Below are 15,644 nucleotides of genomic sequence, written 5' to 3'. Positions count from 1 at the left end.
CAAAAACATGAAAATATATTTCTGTTGGCATTTCGCATAAAATTGAAGAGGAAAAAATGCTCATCGTGCTTCCTTGAGACCAAAATCCCTATGAAAGCACCCAGTGATTTTATGTGCTTTTTCTGTTTCTTTACAGACAACAGATGCAGTCATTTCAGAGTCTGCATGTTGGGGGTGAGGGATGTTCGTGAACTGTTTATAAAGAAAATATAACAGAGACTCCGTGTTCTCTTTTCATCCTCAGCTATTGAAGATGAACTTGATTTTGCCTTGGGTAAACAAACACCAGCTTTCCTAAAGAAGTGTGTTTGCTACATTCGGAAAATTGCCAACATTGAACGTTTTGTTAAAATTCCAGAGATGGGAAAATACATGGATGTGGTACATGCAGCTGGGAAGTTTCTACGAGATCCTGAAGCCCATGAGAAACTAATCAAGCTCAGGGATGAATTCATTCCTACCATCGTTGCATCATCCAATCTGAGAGTGTACACGTCTGTCACTCACTGTGACATGAAACTGGGCTACTCCCAGGAAGTGGAGAACCATTACATCGAAGGACTTGGTAAACAGTTCTATGAAGACATGATCGATATAATCCAAGCAACAGTGCAGCAGAATTTTGACACCGAGACAGACTTACTGTATGATGAAGTTCTTCAACACTCATCACTATGTAAAACGTACTCCACTTTTTATGAATATAGATGTGAGGCATTAAACATAGTTCACAAGTACATTCTACCTAGCAAAATAGGACACATTAACCCTCTTATCATATATGGAGGACCATGCACAGGGAAGACTCTTTTATTAGCTGAAGTGGCAAAGAAGGTAAAGAACTACTTTACATAATATGGTGATGTTAGGAGCATTAGTGTGTAAAGGCCAACTTAGTTTTCATTCTTCCTTTTGTTAACAGATCTGATATCAGCCCCTAATATATAAAATAAAAATAATAAAAAGTATATTCTGCATATTATTGTACACATATTCAGAAAAAGACTTAACTTTCAATAATGTGTCTGTATCATGTACTTAGCCAAAACAAAAAGACTTTATCAGAGCGTTTAAAAACCTAATAGGAATCAATATATTTTAAAATTAACAACGTATATTTTAGAAGGATCTCTTTCCTTCTTGTTCTACTACAGTCCTATGAATCTGGAACTTTCTAAATATCATACGCTGGTTTTGGTCTTATTCACAAATACAACATGTTTTTCCAAGTCATGCCACCTTATGTTCTCATCAGAAATTATTCCAGAATTAGTCTGATACACTTGCTACTAATCTGTCTGTAATAACCTGCAAAAATACCTGTTCTTAGTTATCTGACATATGCTGTTTAAGTCATTGAGCTGAGTACTACAAGGAGATGAGTGAAACACTATGTGCAAGGCAGGACCAGAAGCAAAAAAAGACCAAGCTGGCATCTCTAAACCTAATTCTCCAGCTGGGAGTCACAACTTTGACTTCTCTGCAGGGTGCTCAGCAAATTTAACACAGGGGGCTGGGAAACAGCCATATCAGCCAGAAGGAAATGGAGAAAGGAACAATAATGTTTAAAATCTGGTATCTTTCCCAAATGTGATCACATTAGTTGCTTATATGAAATTGGGATTTGTAACTCAAGATCTCACTTCAGATCTGCATACATAAGTTAACCTAGAGAGTCTGGTTACACTTTTCTTTTAAAATATTCCGTAATACAGTGAAGTGAGAAGACTTAGCAAGTAAGAGAACTGAGTGTGTTAGCCTGCTTAGACTGAGAGGATCTAAAGCCGTGTTCCTCACTTGCTTAGAGTGTGCTAATCAAAAAAACAGCAAGAGATACTTTTTACCCGTTTTGGCAGTGCACATGAGCAGAAGTGACAGGCACACCAAGGCCGAGTGTGCTTCTGTGATGCAGGAATTAAGGTAACCAGCGAGTAAAGAGCAATGTACTCTGTACTCTGATCCCTGTCCTCCAAAACCATCAAGACATGCATTTATACTCAGCTGGGAATCAATGTTAAACACGTTTAGGTGGCAAGCTGGTCTGGCTCACCAAGGATGACATTGTGTAGTGTCTGAGGAAGTTATTAAGAGAATCTACCTACTGACTTTCAGAAGTGAGATACAGATTTCGCAAGGAGTGCCCTGGGTTTTATGGACTACATTCTACTCATTTCCCCTTAGACAAAAGCCTTTTTGTGGATCTGGGTCTTAGTGTTTTGGGATATTATCTGTGCTAAACAAAGATGACATATAATATGATTTTAGTTCAATGCGCATAAATCAAACCAGTCTTGAACACTGCTGGTGAAAGCATTTCCATTCAGCTAGTAACATTTTAAAAGGTTTATTTATATATATAGGCAATCACTATTTATAAACTCTGTTACTGTGCTTAATTTAGACATTAACTAAATTATGCTCCATATTTTAGGCCTATTCCTGGTTGCAAGAAGAGATGGGACCAGATTCCGACCCTGTGGTAGTTATAAGATTTTTGGGATCCACTGAAACAAGTACAGATCTGAAGAATATACTTCAAAGCATTTGTGAACAATTAGCAGTCAACTATCGTTGCCTCGTACAAAGTTACCCAAAAAAGATTCATGATCTTCGGGACTTGTTCATCAATCTCTTGAATGAGTCCTCATTCCACAGGCCATTGGTGATAATATTTGATGCCCTAGAACAGCTAACAGATAGTGATGACGGTAGGAAGCTCTGGTGGCTTCCCATTCACCTTCCCCGTTCAGTACGGATAATTTTGTCAACACTGCCAAATAAGCATGGGATCCTGCAAAAACTGAGGTGCCTTATTCATGAAGAAGACAACTACATTGAATTGACTGCAAGGGACAGAAAGATGTGTAGCCAAGTACTGAAACATCAGCTGCTGCGAGTTAAAAGAAAAGTAACATCAGGGCAACAAATCTACGTCAATGAAGCATTCTCCAAGTGCACGCTGCCTATGTTTGTGAACCTAACCTTCAGAGAGGTCAGGAACTGGAGATCTCACAAAGATGTGGATGAGTCCTCTCTCTGTGTCACTGTCCATGAAAGCATAGAGCAGTTGTTTTGGTCACTGGAAAACAAGTGTGGATCAAGACTGTTGTCAAGGGCACTTGGCTACATCACTATGTCCAAATCTGGCCTGAGTGAAATGGAACTGGAAGATATTTTAGCCCTTGACAACAGTGTTATGTATGAACTGAGTGAGAATGTCAGAGAAAGTAACCCACTGAGAATTCCATATATATACATTGCAAGGCTTAAGGAGGGCTTACAGGGGTATCTAATAGAGCGACAGGTGAGAAATGTAACACTGCTTCTTTGGGCAAATAGGCACTTACAACTAATTGCCCAGAAAATGTACCTGCACAATGAAGAAGATGTGCAAGAAATGCACACAGTCATGGCAGAGTATTTCCTTGGTGTTTGGTCAGGTGGACGAAGAAAACCTTTTCACAGCAATGACCAATATTTGAATGGTTGTCCTAACCATGACAGGAGAGGCCGGAGTGAGGAGGAAAAGCACTGCATGGATCAGGCTGCTTTTGACAGACAGGCACCTGATCAGCCATGGGTCTTTCAGTGTAATCCATTAGAGCCTGATATCTTTTTTATTAATCACAGAAAAATGACAGAGCTTATTCATCACTTGACAAGATGTGGAAGAACAGATGATCTTCTGTATGGAGTCATTATGAACTTCAGCTGGCTATACACCATGATTAGAATAGGGCAGTTTGATAAAGCACTTTCTGACATAGAACTGGCTTACACCTACTCACAAGAAAAGGAGCTGAAATTTCTGGCCAGTACCCTCCGAAGTATAAAGTTCAAAGTAGTGAAATACCCAGGTTCACTCTCTGCTGAATTGCAGCAGAGGCTTCTCCCAGTAGTAAGTTCATTGCCCAAACTCAGACATCTCCTCTTAGAATGTGACAAGGACGGGCCCAAATACTGCTCTATCGTCCCTTTGCATTCCTCCATGGATGTGACTTACAGCCCGGAGCGCCTGCCGCTGTCATCCAGCTACATGCACGTCACCGAAATTTTGCCAACTTTTAATCCCAGCACAATTATTGCTGCTTTAGAAAATGGCTCCATCAGCACTTGGGATGTAGAGACCCGCCAGTTACTAAGGCAGATTACAACAGCTCCATCTGTTATTTTAGGAATGAAGCTTACTAGTGATGAGAAGTATCTTGTAGTGGCTACAACAAAAAATACTCTTTTGATATACGATAACGTAAATTCTTGTCTTCTGTCTGAGGTAGAAATTAAGGGGTCAAAACATTGTGGAATTGGGGGAGGCTCCAGTTTTATAAATGGCTTTACATTATCAGTCAACCATGCCCTTGCTTGGCTGGAGGCCAGCAAAGACGTTACTGTGATAGATCTGCTTTACGGTTGGCCTCTCTATCACTTCCACTGCTGGTATGAAGTGACCTGTGTGCAGTGTTCTCCAGACGGAGTTTACGCATTCTGCGGACAGTATTTGAACACCGCCACCATATTTCACTTGGGCAGTGGAGAGAAGCTGGCCACTGTGACCTCTGAATTTTCCAGTGGATTTGTGAAATTCCTTCTCATTCTGAACACAGCCCAAGAAATGGTGATGGTGGACAATGAGGGTAGCCTCTCTGTTTGGAATACAGAGGAAATTGCAAATCCCCAGCTTACAGATGACTTCGACTGCAGGAGGGAAGACACTGAAGTTGTCAGCATAGAGCTTTCTGAAGACCAAAGTGCAATTTTAATTTGTAAGGCTCTCAGCATTGAACTTCTTGACACTCATGTGTGGAAGGTGGCTGAGAAGTTCAGAGCTAAACACAATGAGCGCTTTATATCTGCCGTGTTGTCCAAAAATGGCAATTGTATAATTGCTTCAATGGAAAATACCTCAGCCATTTTTGTTTGGAGAAGAGATACAGGACAGTGTATGGCAAGCTTACAGGAAATCTCAGGAACTATAGTCAGGCTAATTAAATCAAATCATCATAACATGCTGCTATCCTTATCCACCAGTGGTGTCCTTTCTATTTGGGATATAGACATCATAACTGCTATGTCCAATATTGACAAATCTGGCAAGCCTATCCAAAGACTGGTGTTGCCAGCCAGAGGTGAATTAATATACACATTGGATGGATCGGATTCTGTCCATAAGTGGAACTTCAGCACTGGATTTATTGAAGCTGTGTTCAAGCATGAAGGTATTGTTGAAAACTGTGTGCTAACCTCATCTGGAGAGATAATGGTTACATCAGATGATAAATGCAGCCAGTACGTATGGCACACAGTTAGTGGCGAAAATATCTTTCGCATTAATGGACAAAAAATCTCAGAGCTAATGATTACTCATAATGATCAATTCGTAGTCTCTCTCTGTGAGCAAAATGCATCCAGAGTCTGGCGACTGGCTACAGGACACAGGGTTTGCAATATTTTAGTTGCCTTACAGAATGCATTTATTACAACTGCAAATACATTTGTAGTCGGAATGGCAAAGAATAAAGTGTTGGCAGTGAGTCTCTGGACAGGCAGTATAACCAAGAAGTTTTGCTGTGATGATGGTGCAAGCATTGTGGATATTAAACTGATACCAGACTGCCCAGATATTATAGTATTTATAACATCTACTGAGACTGTGAACATCTGGAGCCTAACTGAGGAAGTCATCTGCAGACGTGTACAATTGCCTACAAATTTCTTAAAAAATTTGGAAGACTTTGAAATATCCCCAAATGGGAAGCTAGGAATTATAACCCGTGGTGATGAGAACATCAATGTGCTTGATTTATACAGTGGAAAACTTCGTGTAGTTCACGCTCCAGGTATCATCTGGCGGCAGAGACTGTCTCGGGATGGCCGCTATCTTGTGTACATCTGTTTTCGCAGTGAAGAAGATGATGACAATGGTGCAGTCTCTAGTTTAATAGTAATGAGGCTAGCGGATGGCAAAAACATCGGTGCCTGTTCTCTTTATAAAACCCCCACTTTCCTTGCACTGTCACAGAGACATTTAAATATCATTATTGGATTTGATGACGGAAGTATAGGTACTTACACTGTAGTGGATCGAGTCGACGCTGCACTGAAAATCAAAATTGCTACTTCAAACAGTCGTCAGATTTTCAACAACACAACACAGGTGATTAGGCCAAAATGTCACAATTACAGCTTCAAAGTGACTGCAGACTGCATTTGGAGGGAATCGACGGAAGTATTTGCAAGGGACAGCCCCATTACAGTTACAGAGCCTGAGGTGAGTGAAGCAACACCAACCAAAAAACACAACTATTGCTATGAGAGAGTGTGCTCAGCCATAGATTGCAGAGGACACAGCTTTGCTGCTGACAACTGAGTAACCGTTGAGACTAGCTTATCTGGATAATAGTATACATGCATAGATTTGCCTACTGAAGTAATGTAAAAATCAGTGCATTTCTTGGAAGACAGACAAACAGCAGAGGGCAGACCAGCTGTTTTTTTCCTCGACAAATATTCTTACATTTCTGTAAACAAAAACAGCAAACATGAAGCAAATGGGCTGCAGGGTTTTTTTAAATTTTGGAATACAAGGTTCAGTCCAGGATTTCACCATGGCCTTGATTAAAAATTTGTAGCAATACTATCAAAATTGTTATGCTATTACAGAAGTTAGGTGATCTTATCTGGGGTCAACAAACTGTTTTAACTTTGAACTAAAGCTCCATGTAATCAGTGAGAAAAGGCAGACCACTATTTTATATACCAAGTCACCTAGATGGGTCTCTAGCTAACAGCCAAGTTTATACTCACTTGCAAAAATGTGTTTTTCTGCTTGATGGTGCAATGACAAGATATCACCTGCCAACCTGGAGCACTTGATACATTCCATCATAATTTTTAAAATACCTACCTTTTTTTTCTTTTTTCTTTTTTTAATTGGGATTAATCTTTGGATTGAAAGGAGTAGGCACGAGTCAGCTGCTAACATGTCAACATGTGATTTGTTCACTTCAGTGAATGGACTGAAAGATTGATTTTTTTTTAATTGCATGCAGGGATTTCAGGTTTCTGTATTGTGGTAACAATGATAAAAACCTAGATCATAAAAGGAATATAGGGCTTGGGATTTTATTTTTGGTTTGGGGAATTTTTTTGTCTTCACAGTGTGTATTAGTACAGGTTGTAATGAAAGCTGTTTAAAAGAGAAACGGCATTACAGATGAACAGTTAAACAGATTGATTTCTTTATGTTTAAAGGTTACTATCCATTTTGTTGTAAGAAAGTCAGAAGTTTCTCCTATGTCCCCAAAGTAATCTTAACAGACAGTTTTCAGACATGCCATGAATTATTAATCTTGATAACATTTGCCTCACTATGATTTCTGTTCTTTCTCATGATAAATACAGATCAGATGACCAAACACACCAGGACCGCTTGTATATGTGCTGAAATACTCAACTAAATGTAAAGGCTGTCTGAAGGACCTTTACTGATCCAATTTGTAATGAGTTTTTCTTACTTCCACGTACTTAAAAGCTTCACTTTCTGCTTTAGAACTATTCTGAGCCTTTTGTACAGTTTTACCAGTTTCAAGGCAGAAATTGTGAAATTATGACAAATGCTTTAAAAACAATTATATTTTGCCCAAGTAAAAAAAATACTAGACAACATCTGAAAGGATTAGAAGATTTTTCCCTCCTTACATATCTTATAGATGGCACATCTGTGGAAATATTTTCAAATTATTTAAAAAAACAAAAACAATTTTACTTTTAAAATCAGAACTCAATGCCACAAGTTTCCAAGAAATGAATGCTAAGCTAGAACTTAATGTAGTGTGTGAATGTTCAATGTACAAGCCAATATAGTATATTAAGTGACTTGAATGATTTTTCCTAACTTGTTTGCAACTAATAGATCATATTGAATGTTTTTATGTAAACTTTGTATTGTTGGGAAAACCTGCCCACTCAGAGATTTATATTTTCATAAATGTCAAATTTAGTTAAATTTTGTTACAGAGTTGTTAAATTAGAACTATATTGCAGTCTTCAAACAATATACAGTCTTGTGTATGCATTGTTTGTACTAATAAACTATGGAAACGGGCTTGTGCGTGTCCCTTAATTTTAAGGAAATTTCATCCTGGCAGAGGGACACAAGGCATTTGCAGCTCCCATTAACTCATACATAGATAATTTTTAAGGGCTATATTTGTAAGGAAAAATTCCAGTATTTTTCCCACTTCAGTTAACAAAATCAAGCATTCACAAAACAACAAGATTCACCAGAAAAATCCATGCTCAGGTGCTGCTTATGACTAGATGGCGTACTGCCAGTGTGCAAATCAACAGACACGAAGCCTTGTATAACCCACACAGTAGAAAGCACAGAAAAGAGCGGAGCACCTGAAATCCCACTCCCAGTGGGGTTATATATTATATATTTTATACAGCATCACTGAAAGCAGTGATGCTGTATATAAAAAATCATGGGTGTTCTTGTCCTGCTTTGAACCTTAGTCTTTTACGTCCTAACCAATGACAGCAAGAACAGGGCAGCACTACTATTTTTCTTAATTGTAAAACAATGAGAAAGATGAACATGAACATGACTCCTAATACACTTAAACCCTTCAGCCAAGTATAGGGTTCCTAATCTCATTGAAGGATGCTCTTTAAGTCCTAGCCCTCCTTATAGTTTATCTAGGTCTTAACAGATAAAACTGTCTCATTCAGCTTTCCAGCTTTTTGAATCTTTCTCAGCAGTCACACCCCTCACCCTGAGCCTAAGCAGCAGATACAGCTTCCTGAATGACATTAGGCTGCTCAGTGTCCAAATGCTTGCTACTGCAAGAGTGAGCACTCCGCAGCCCTTCACTTCTCTGTCCCCAGGTATGTCTATGCAGTGCTACAGGGACAAAGTAGTTTTTCTGATAATGAGCCATGGAAATGCCAAGTGCTGTTCTGTCCCTACAAAGGAATAGAGTAATTTACTTTCCTTTAAGGAGCACTATTTGTGTATCTAGAACAAAGCTTTCATTTATTCTTTATCTAAAGTGCATCAACAAACAGGCTCAGATGGGGTTCATATTTTCTGACACGGAAGATTCTAGGAATAGGCTGTAGCTGCAAGAAAGCTTTAGAGGGGAATTAGCCGGAAATTCTTTGGCAGGCAAAGGTAAGCCGGAGGTCAGCTAGAAAAAATATTTTTATCAGTCATTTCCTTTGCAGCACAGCTGGGGAATGCACGGCCCGTGACTTCATGTCATGCAGCCTGTGGCCATTCAACTTCTTTCACGTTATTATCAGATTCATGTTATTATCAGATAACATCAAAATGTGAGTTAACATGTAGCCTGGAAAAGGCATTCAGAAAGCATGAGGATTTCAGTGGTTCTGTAGCCCTGAGTTCTCCATGCTGCATACTCAAGCCCAGTTCATAAACATGTGGAAAGAGAAGTTTCAGCCATCTAGCAAAGGGAACTTAAATCAAAAATCCATTGCTAAAATGGTGTTCATATACAGGGGGGACTATTTCAGCCCCAGATCAGCTCAAAATCCTGAGATTTTGCCCTCTGTCAAAAACTTGTGTGTGTCCGTATGATACATCATAAAATGGATCCTTTGGGTCATTACCATTAGGCTAGTAGCAACAATCTGCATTGTTTTATATTGTTGATTAAGGATTAAAATATACCTGTTCTAACATAAAAATTAACACTGCAAAATTACAGAATTCTGAAATCTATTTTTAATTGTAAAACCAAAGACATCTTATTTTTTCACACATTTTTAAATGTAACATAAAATTGATTATGTAATAATCCAAATGTGGTCTAGGACATTTGAATAGTTTTGGTTATCAAGAATTTGTTATTAAGAGTCATTACCAGGCATTTATGCTACAAATACGACCTACTTCAAAGTTCTTGTAGCCTGTTAAGGATGTTACTTGATATCTCTTCTGGAACAGCCCATTGCTGCAGGAGAGTGATGGGCAGCATTTTTTTCCCTGTGGTTTACCTTTCCAGCCTGTTCACTGAACACCATTCCTTCCATTTTGGAGACAGTCCCCTGAGTTACATGAAGTGAAGTGATGCTCTCACTGTGGGTCTCAATTCACAGTTTCAAGAGGGAGGTCAAAGGCTCAAGGAATAGTCATCACAATCCTTCACAGGGTGGGATGAGGCCTTTTACCATGTGCCCAGAAGGGGCAGTTTGCACCACCATCCTTCTGTGTAAAAGGGACTTTCACTACCGAGGACCATTTATGCAGTGCTAAATTCACTGGAAAACATGGGCCAATAACGAGAAGAGCGTAAGGAAACATTCTCCCAAGATGCCCAGTACAAAAGAACATGCTGTTAAAATCACAAGTGGTTCCCACAGTGACTGTTCAAATCTGCCCCTAGCAAGCTCTTCTCCCTGCCTTCACTGCCTCATCATCCCAGGCCCACGATGCTCCCACTCACCAGGGTGGGTGATGCTCCCATCACGTTCCCAGCCACGGCAGAGCCTCTGCCTGCGGCGCCTGCCCTCTCAGCAGCACACCATTCCATCTCCAGTTTCACAGGGATACAACAGCAAATTTAAGGCATGTTCACATGTTCCCGCTGTCACAGCTTTCACCACACAATACTGCCACACCAGCACGGGTCTTACTTTTACATAGCATGTAACAGAGATAAAATCATCTCCCTGCCTTCATGTCACAGGTCCGATTCCAAACGCATTTCAGTGCATGTGAGAAATCTTCTAGACTAACACAGATCTATTCAGCGTATTTGAAGTGAAATATACACACTTGCAAGGTGAGAGACCAAGCAAAAATCCAGATACACTCTAGCACAGATGAAAACAACATCCTGAAAGCAACAGGATAGTTTGCTGCTGTTTGTCTCCATTATTCCATTGTCTGTTAGTAAATTGCCCAGCACTTTCTGCTGTGATATCATGCTGACAATAGTATCTGAAGTTGCAAGTTAACTTTTTGAGCTATAATTTTTCAAGGCAGACTTCTATCTCAGCAGGAACATTCTCCAGAAAACCTCAGCCAAAACAGTCAACTGAGGTACAAGAGTGAGATCAGAGGAAAAAGAAGATTTCTGCAGGCTGAATCACAGAATTACAGAATGTTAGGGTTTGGAAGGGACCTCAAAAGATCATCTAGTCCAATCCTCCTGCTGGAGCAGGAACACTTAGATGAGGTTACACAGGAACGTGTCCATCTTGACTGCTTTTCCTTTCAAAAAAATGTTACGCCCATGGTTGTGTGCTATGGATTGGTGAGACAAGTCATCACTTCATGCAGAACACGTCTGTCACAACCTGACCAAAAGATCAGCCTGAAAAGATCCCAGCAGTTTGCACATATTCATAGAAAACGTTTCAGGACAGTACTACAGGAGCACAGCACGCTTGGGACAGCAGGGGCTGGGGCAGAATTTCTCTACTACTGCAGAAATACTGGGTGTGTGTTTCAGAAAACATGAGAATTAATAATCTGTGGGGTGTCAAAAATACAGTAGGCCTGAAAAGGGTCTGACAAGGAGGCCAGGTATTGGGAGAATGGGGGAAGGAACCTCCCCAGAGTTGCTTCCAGCAGCCTTCTGGCCTACAGCACAGCTTTTGACCTGAGCGATCTCTCAGCTCAGCCCAACCACCATGAGGGTAATGGCAAAATCCCAATGGCTGCAGAGCTGGCCCATGGGAGCTGGCTCCAGCTTGACAGGGCTGTGAGCTGGGTATAGAGCATGTGCCATGTGTGGGTCTGCACACAGCATCACGCTCCCCACTGCAGAGGTGGCCCCTCTTCCTCACCTCTTCTAACAGCTTGGGGATATGTGAGCTTGACAATGCTTTACTTACTGACCAGGGAGCCTTTGGGAGAGTTTAGTCAAGGTTTTGTAATAAGATATTTCCTGGCCCTTGAAGTCCATTTTCAGCTAAAGGTAAAAATTTGCAGGAATAAAAAGAGAAAGAAAAAAAAAAAAAAAAAGTCTGGCGAAGAGCTGCTGCGGAGTTTTGCAGTTGTCTGGCTCACAGGCTGTAAAGAATATTTGGCCTTTATGTTATGACATAGCTCTCTGCTTAAAATAAGCATACCCAAAGCAGCTGTTACTAATTTGTGTCAGCCTGGGGCGCACGGCTGGGCAGAGGGAGGCTGGGGCAGGGTGACGCAGCTGAGTCTCTGTTCTCAGCCCACTGCTGACATGAGTTTGGCAGCCTCAGCTTCAGCTCACTGCTGCACATGTGAGGGGAAGCACAACAAGGAAACCCAGCCCACCACTGAAGTGGGATTTTAGGAGGGTACTTTACATGAGAAAGGCAAGCAGGAGTCCAGCCCAGCTCTGCTATGAGAAAAGCAAGGATGCAATCCCCCACACACCTGCTCATACAGTAGCCAAACTTCATGTAACTGCTGCTGTGAGGCTTAACACCACAAACAAACAAACAAAGGATTTAGTAGAACATTTCCAAAGTACTACTGAGTAGGCTCTTCTAGCACTGCTTTGGAACCCCCAGCTGTGACACATGCAGTCAGATGACGCAATATTAGTGCCAATTCTTTCCAGGAGGTTTTTTGCTTTGTTTAGGATTTCTGTTTGGTTGGTTTTGTTGTTTTGTTTGTATGGGGTTTCTTTGTTGTTGATTGGTTGGTTGTTGTTTTTTCCAGTTACATCGATACACCTTACAGATTACATCTGGGAAACACCTGACCCAGATGTTTATAGACATTGCTTAAGTTAAATTTCTCCTGCACAGGGAACACTCTCCTAACTGGATTGTAGCAGCAGAAAGTCTTTCATATCACTTTTGGAAACATCACCCCTAAACCAAAATGATTCCAGGAAAGTCAGCAGTTTTCACAGGTAAATGTGATGTGATGCCTGCAAATATACCTTAAAGCAGAGTTCCTCCATAGAGCATCACAGCGAAGAGCAGGAATTAATTGTCATTGCTACGCAAAACCACCTGATGTAACACTGGAACTTTCAAATCCTTCCAGCCCTGTTTGTGATGTAGGGAGATTAAATTTTAAAAATATGCAAATTATATCATTCATACACTGATGGGCTCAGACTATGTTGTTGTCATTGTAAATTACTGTCCCAGAGGAAAAGGAGTTATTTGGCACGTGTTCTTCCTCTTCTCCTTTTTCTACCCCTGACCAGAAAACAGTAAGCTCTATCAGATTTTTATCCAGCTTGCAGGTAAAGGGTTACAGATTCTAGGAAGTATTAAATGCAAACTGTAAAGGATTTTATTTTCATGTACGGTCACATGATGCCTTAATACCCAATGACACTAACTACAGTGTCTCATTAAGAGGTCATGCAAACTCCCAAGCTAAACAAGGCATTCTTACATATTTAACATTCAAATGCAGAAGCCAAGCTAAGCCATGGAAGATTGTAATCAGAAAAAAGCTACACTTCCTGATCCGCACAACAGCTACAGGTAGGAAAAGTTCTCGTTCCTTTAAACTTGTCATGTTGTGCTTTCAAGAGAAACTGTTTACAGGTCATATTTTGCACTCTCTTTCTTTTTTAGCTTTCAAAATAGTCTAATATTTTTATCCTGAAAATATCTGATCGGTTCATTGTTCCACCTGTTGTAGACTCAGTATTGTTTTTATACTCAGAAACAAAGTTGGCTCAGCAGAAATTCAAATCGAACAATCTTTCAATGCCAAATCTATTCTAAATGTAATACTTTTAAAGATTTCTTTGTTATTGAAACGTTTGTATGAGAGTGTGTGGGGGCGAAGGGGAGTTAACGTGTCTTTGATATCTGAAACGAAGGGATTTAGAACTCTTCCAACTTTACTTATACCATGAATTACACATTGTTTCAGTCACTTCAGTCAAAGTGTATTTTAACGGATGTGGCTTCGTCACTAAACTTACATGATTTCTGATTTTCCCTCCCAGAATTTGGTGCATTAAAAAAAAAAATACAAAAGCAAATGAAAGGCAGATGGGGAGGGTATTTCAGTGCTCCATAAAAGGAGAAAAATTTACAAAATAGGGAGTAGGATGAAAGTCATTTAAAGACCAGTTAATTAAGAATTTAAATAACATTAAATTATATCCATTTTCACATGGAGAGATAAAGTTTCACAGACAATTTCTGGCAATATTTCAGTTCATTTTTTTTTTCACTTGTGCCGAAGGATTTTTCCAGGGTACAGTGTTAGCATTTTTATAACTAAGATCTTTTTCTCATCACAATTTTTCTTTAAACTGCAATTGTTTTCAGACAGTGTTCTACATACTCAGTATTTTAATCTCTTTATAGGAATTTAGTTGGAGACTACATTCTATAAAGCTACAGAATTTATATTTACTAAAAGATCTCTAGTGCATTAAAAGATTTTCACTCCCTGTGGATTCTCACTGCATAACAGCAGCAAGCAGTGTTTGTTATTTTACTCCTACAATGGTTAGGTAGTGATTTCAAGCAATTATTTTTTTCCTCGGTTTATTCTATAAAGCCCATCTCTTTTTTTTTTTGTCTCACGTAACACTAAGGGGATACTAAAAAGAAGTCAAGAATAATAATATCTACAGCACCTTGTTTCAGATAGGCTCTCAACTTTCTTTGGGGGAAAAAAAAAAAGTATATTATCAGTACTTAAAATAAATTTAAGAACATTTGATCCCAAGTAAGTTTAGCAATAGTGCTTCAAAAATTTGCTATTGGCATTCACTTTTAGAGCGACCATCTCAAAACATCATAGGTCTAATGTTGAGGATGACCAAGACCCCTCACATGGCCTAGTATGTTCAGCCTGAGACATCAAGACATTTTTTGTCAAACTAATTGCTCTCCTAACCCCCCAGCAGAGTTGTTCACAACTGCACTGGTGGGAACGTAACAAAAGCCACTACACTTTAAAAGAACTGTTACAAATTTACTATAAATTACCTTTGAACTTTTTTTTTTTTTTAAAAAAAAAAGGCTATTTAGAAACTCTTATAGATAAGGGGATTATTTGCTAAGCTAGATTCAAATTTTAAGAGAGTGAGAGGAACGCACCAGCTCCCAAATAAACAGCCAGCCTCTTACACAGGTTTTCATGGAGGAGGGACAGTGCACCTCACACGCTGGGAACAGCTTGCCAGGGCCATGCTCTTTTAAGAAATGTTTGTACAAATGGGGCGTGTCATTGTAAACCAGCTTTAGTAGCACAGTATTTAAATCTGTTGAATGTTAATTACACAAAGTAACTTTGTAGGGTGGGAGGTAGAACAAGCACAAAAGTTACTCTGTGACCACAAAGACAGACTCACCATTGAATGAGAGGCAGCAGTAACTCCTTTCCTAAAGAAAGGAACACAAATAAGGCATTTGCTGTCTAGCTCTCTAGTACAATTTTGCACTCACTAGAGGAAATTGCACTGCTTTAATTATTACTTTTTTTTTTTTTCTGATGAAAAGATCCAATGTATTCTCTTGTTTATCACATCAATATGGAGTCAAATATGTTGTTTCATGGGGAAAACGCACAAATCAAGTACTTCCTGCTCATAAACAAGGAAAGAAGAAGGTTCTTGGAAACTGAGATTATTGTAAACCCAAGAAAGATTTTTTCACTCGGATCTTCAGGGAAATCAAGCAAACATAAAAATCAAAATACTACC

At 39.6% G+C, this 15,644-nt stretch overlaps 1 protein-coding gene across 1 annotated transcript in view; it reads left to right on the top strand.

Moving 5' to 3' along the window:
• Nucleotides 1–6,367, top strand: part of NWD2 (NACHT and WD repeat domain containing 2) — a gene marked incomplete at both ends in the record, with an annotated part of 54,959 nt that extends 48,592 nt beyond the window's left edge. Inside the window, 2 exons of the mRNA XM_080344249.1 lie at nt 245–834; nt 2,432–6,367. Of these exons, the coding sequence (XP_080200375.1) occupies nt 245–834; nt 2,432–6,367 (4,526 nt within the window). The remainder of the gene's footprint in view (nt 1–244; nt 835–2,431) is intronic.
• Nucleotides 6,368–15,644: the final 9,277 nt, after the last annotated feature.

Source organism: Nesoenas mayeri, assembly GCF_963082525.1.
Source record: "Nesoenas mayeri genome assembly, chromosome: 4".
In the NCBI taxonomy this organism is placed as follows: domain Eukaryota; kingdom Metazoa; phylum Chordata; class Aves; order Columbiformes; family Columbidae; genus Nesoenas; species Nesoenas mayeri.
This window is presented reverse-complemented; position numbering and strand designations above follow the sequence as displayed.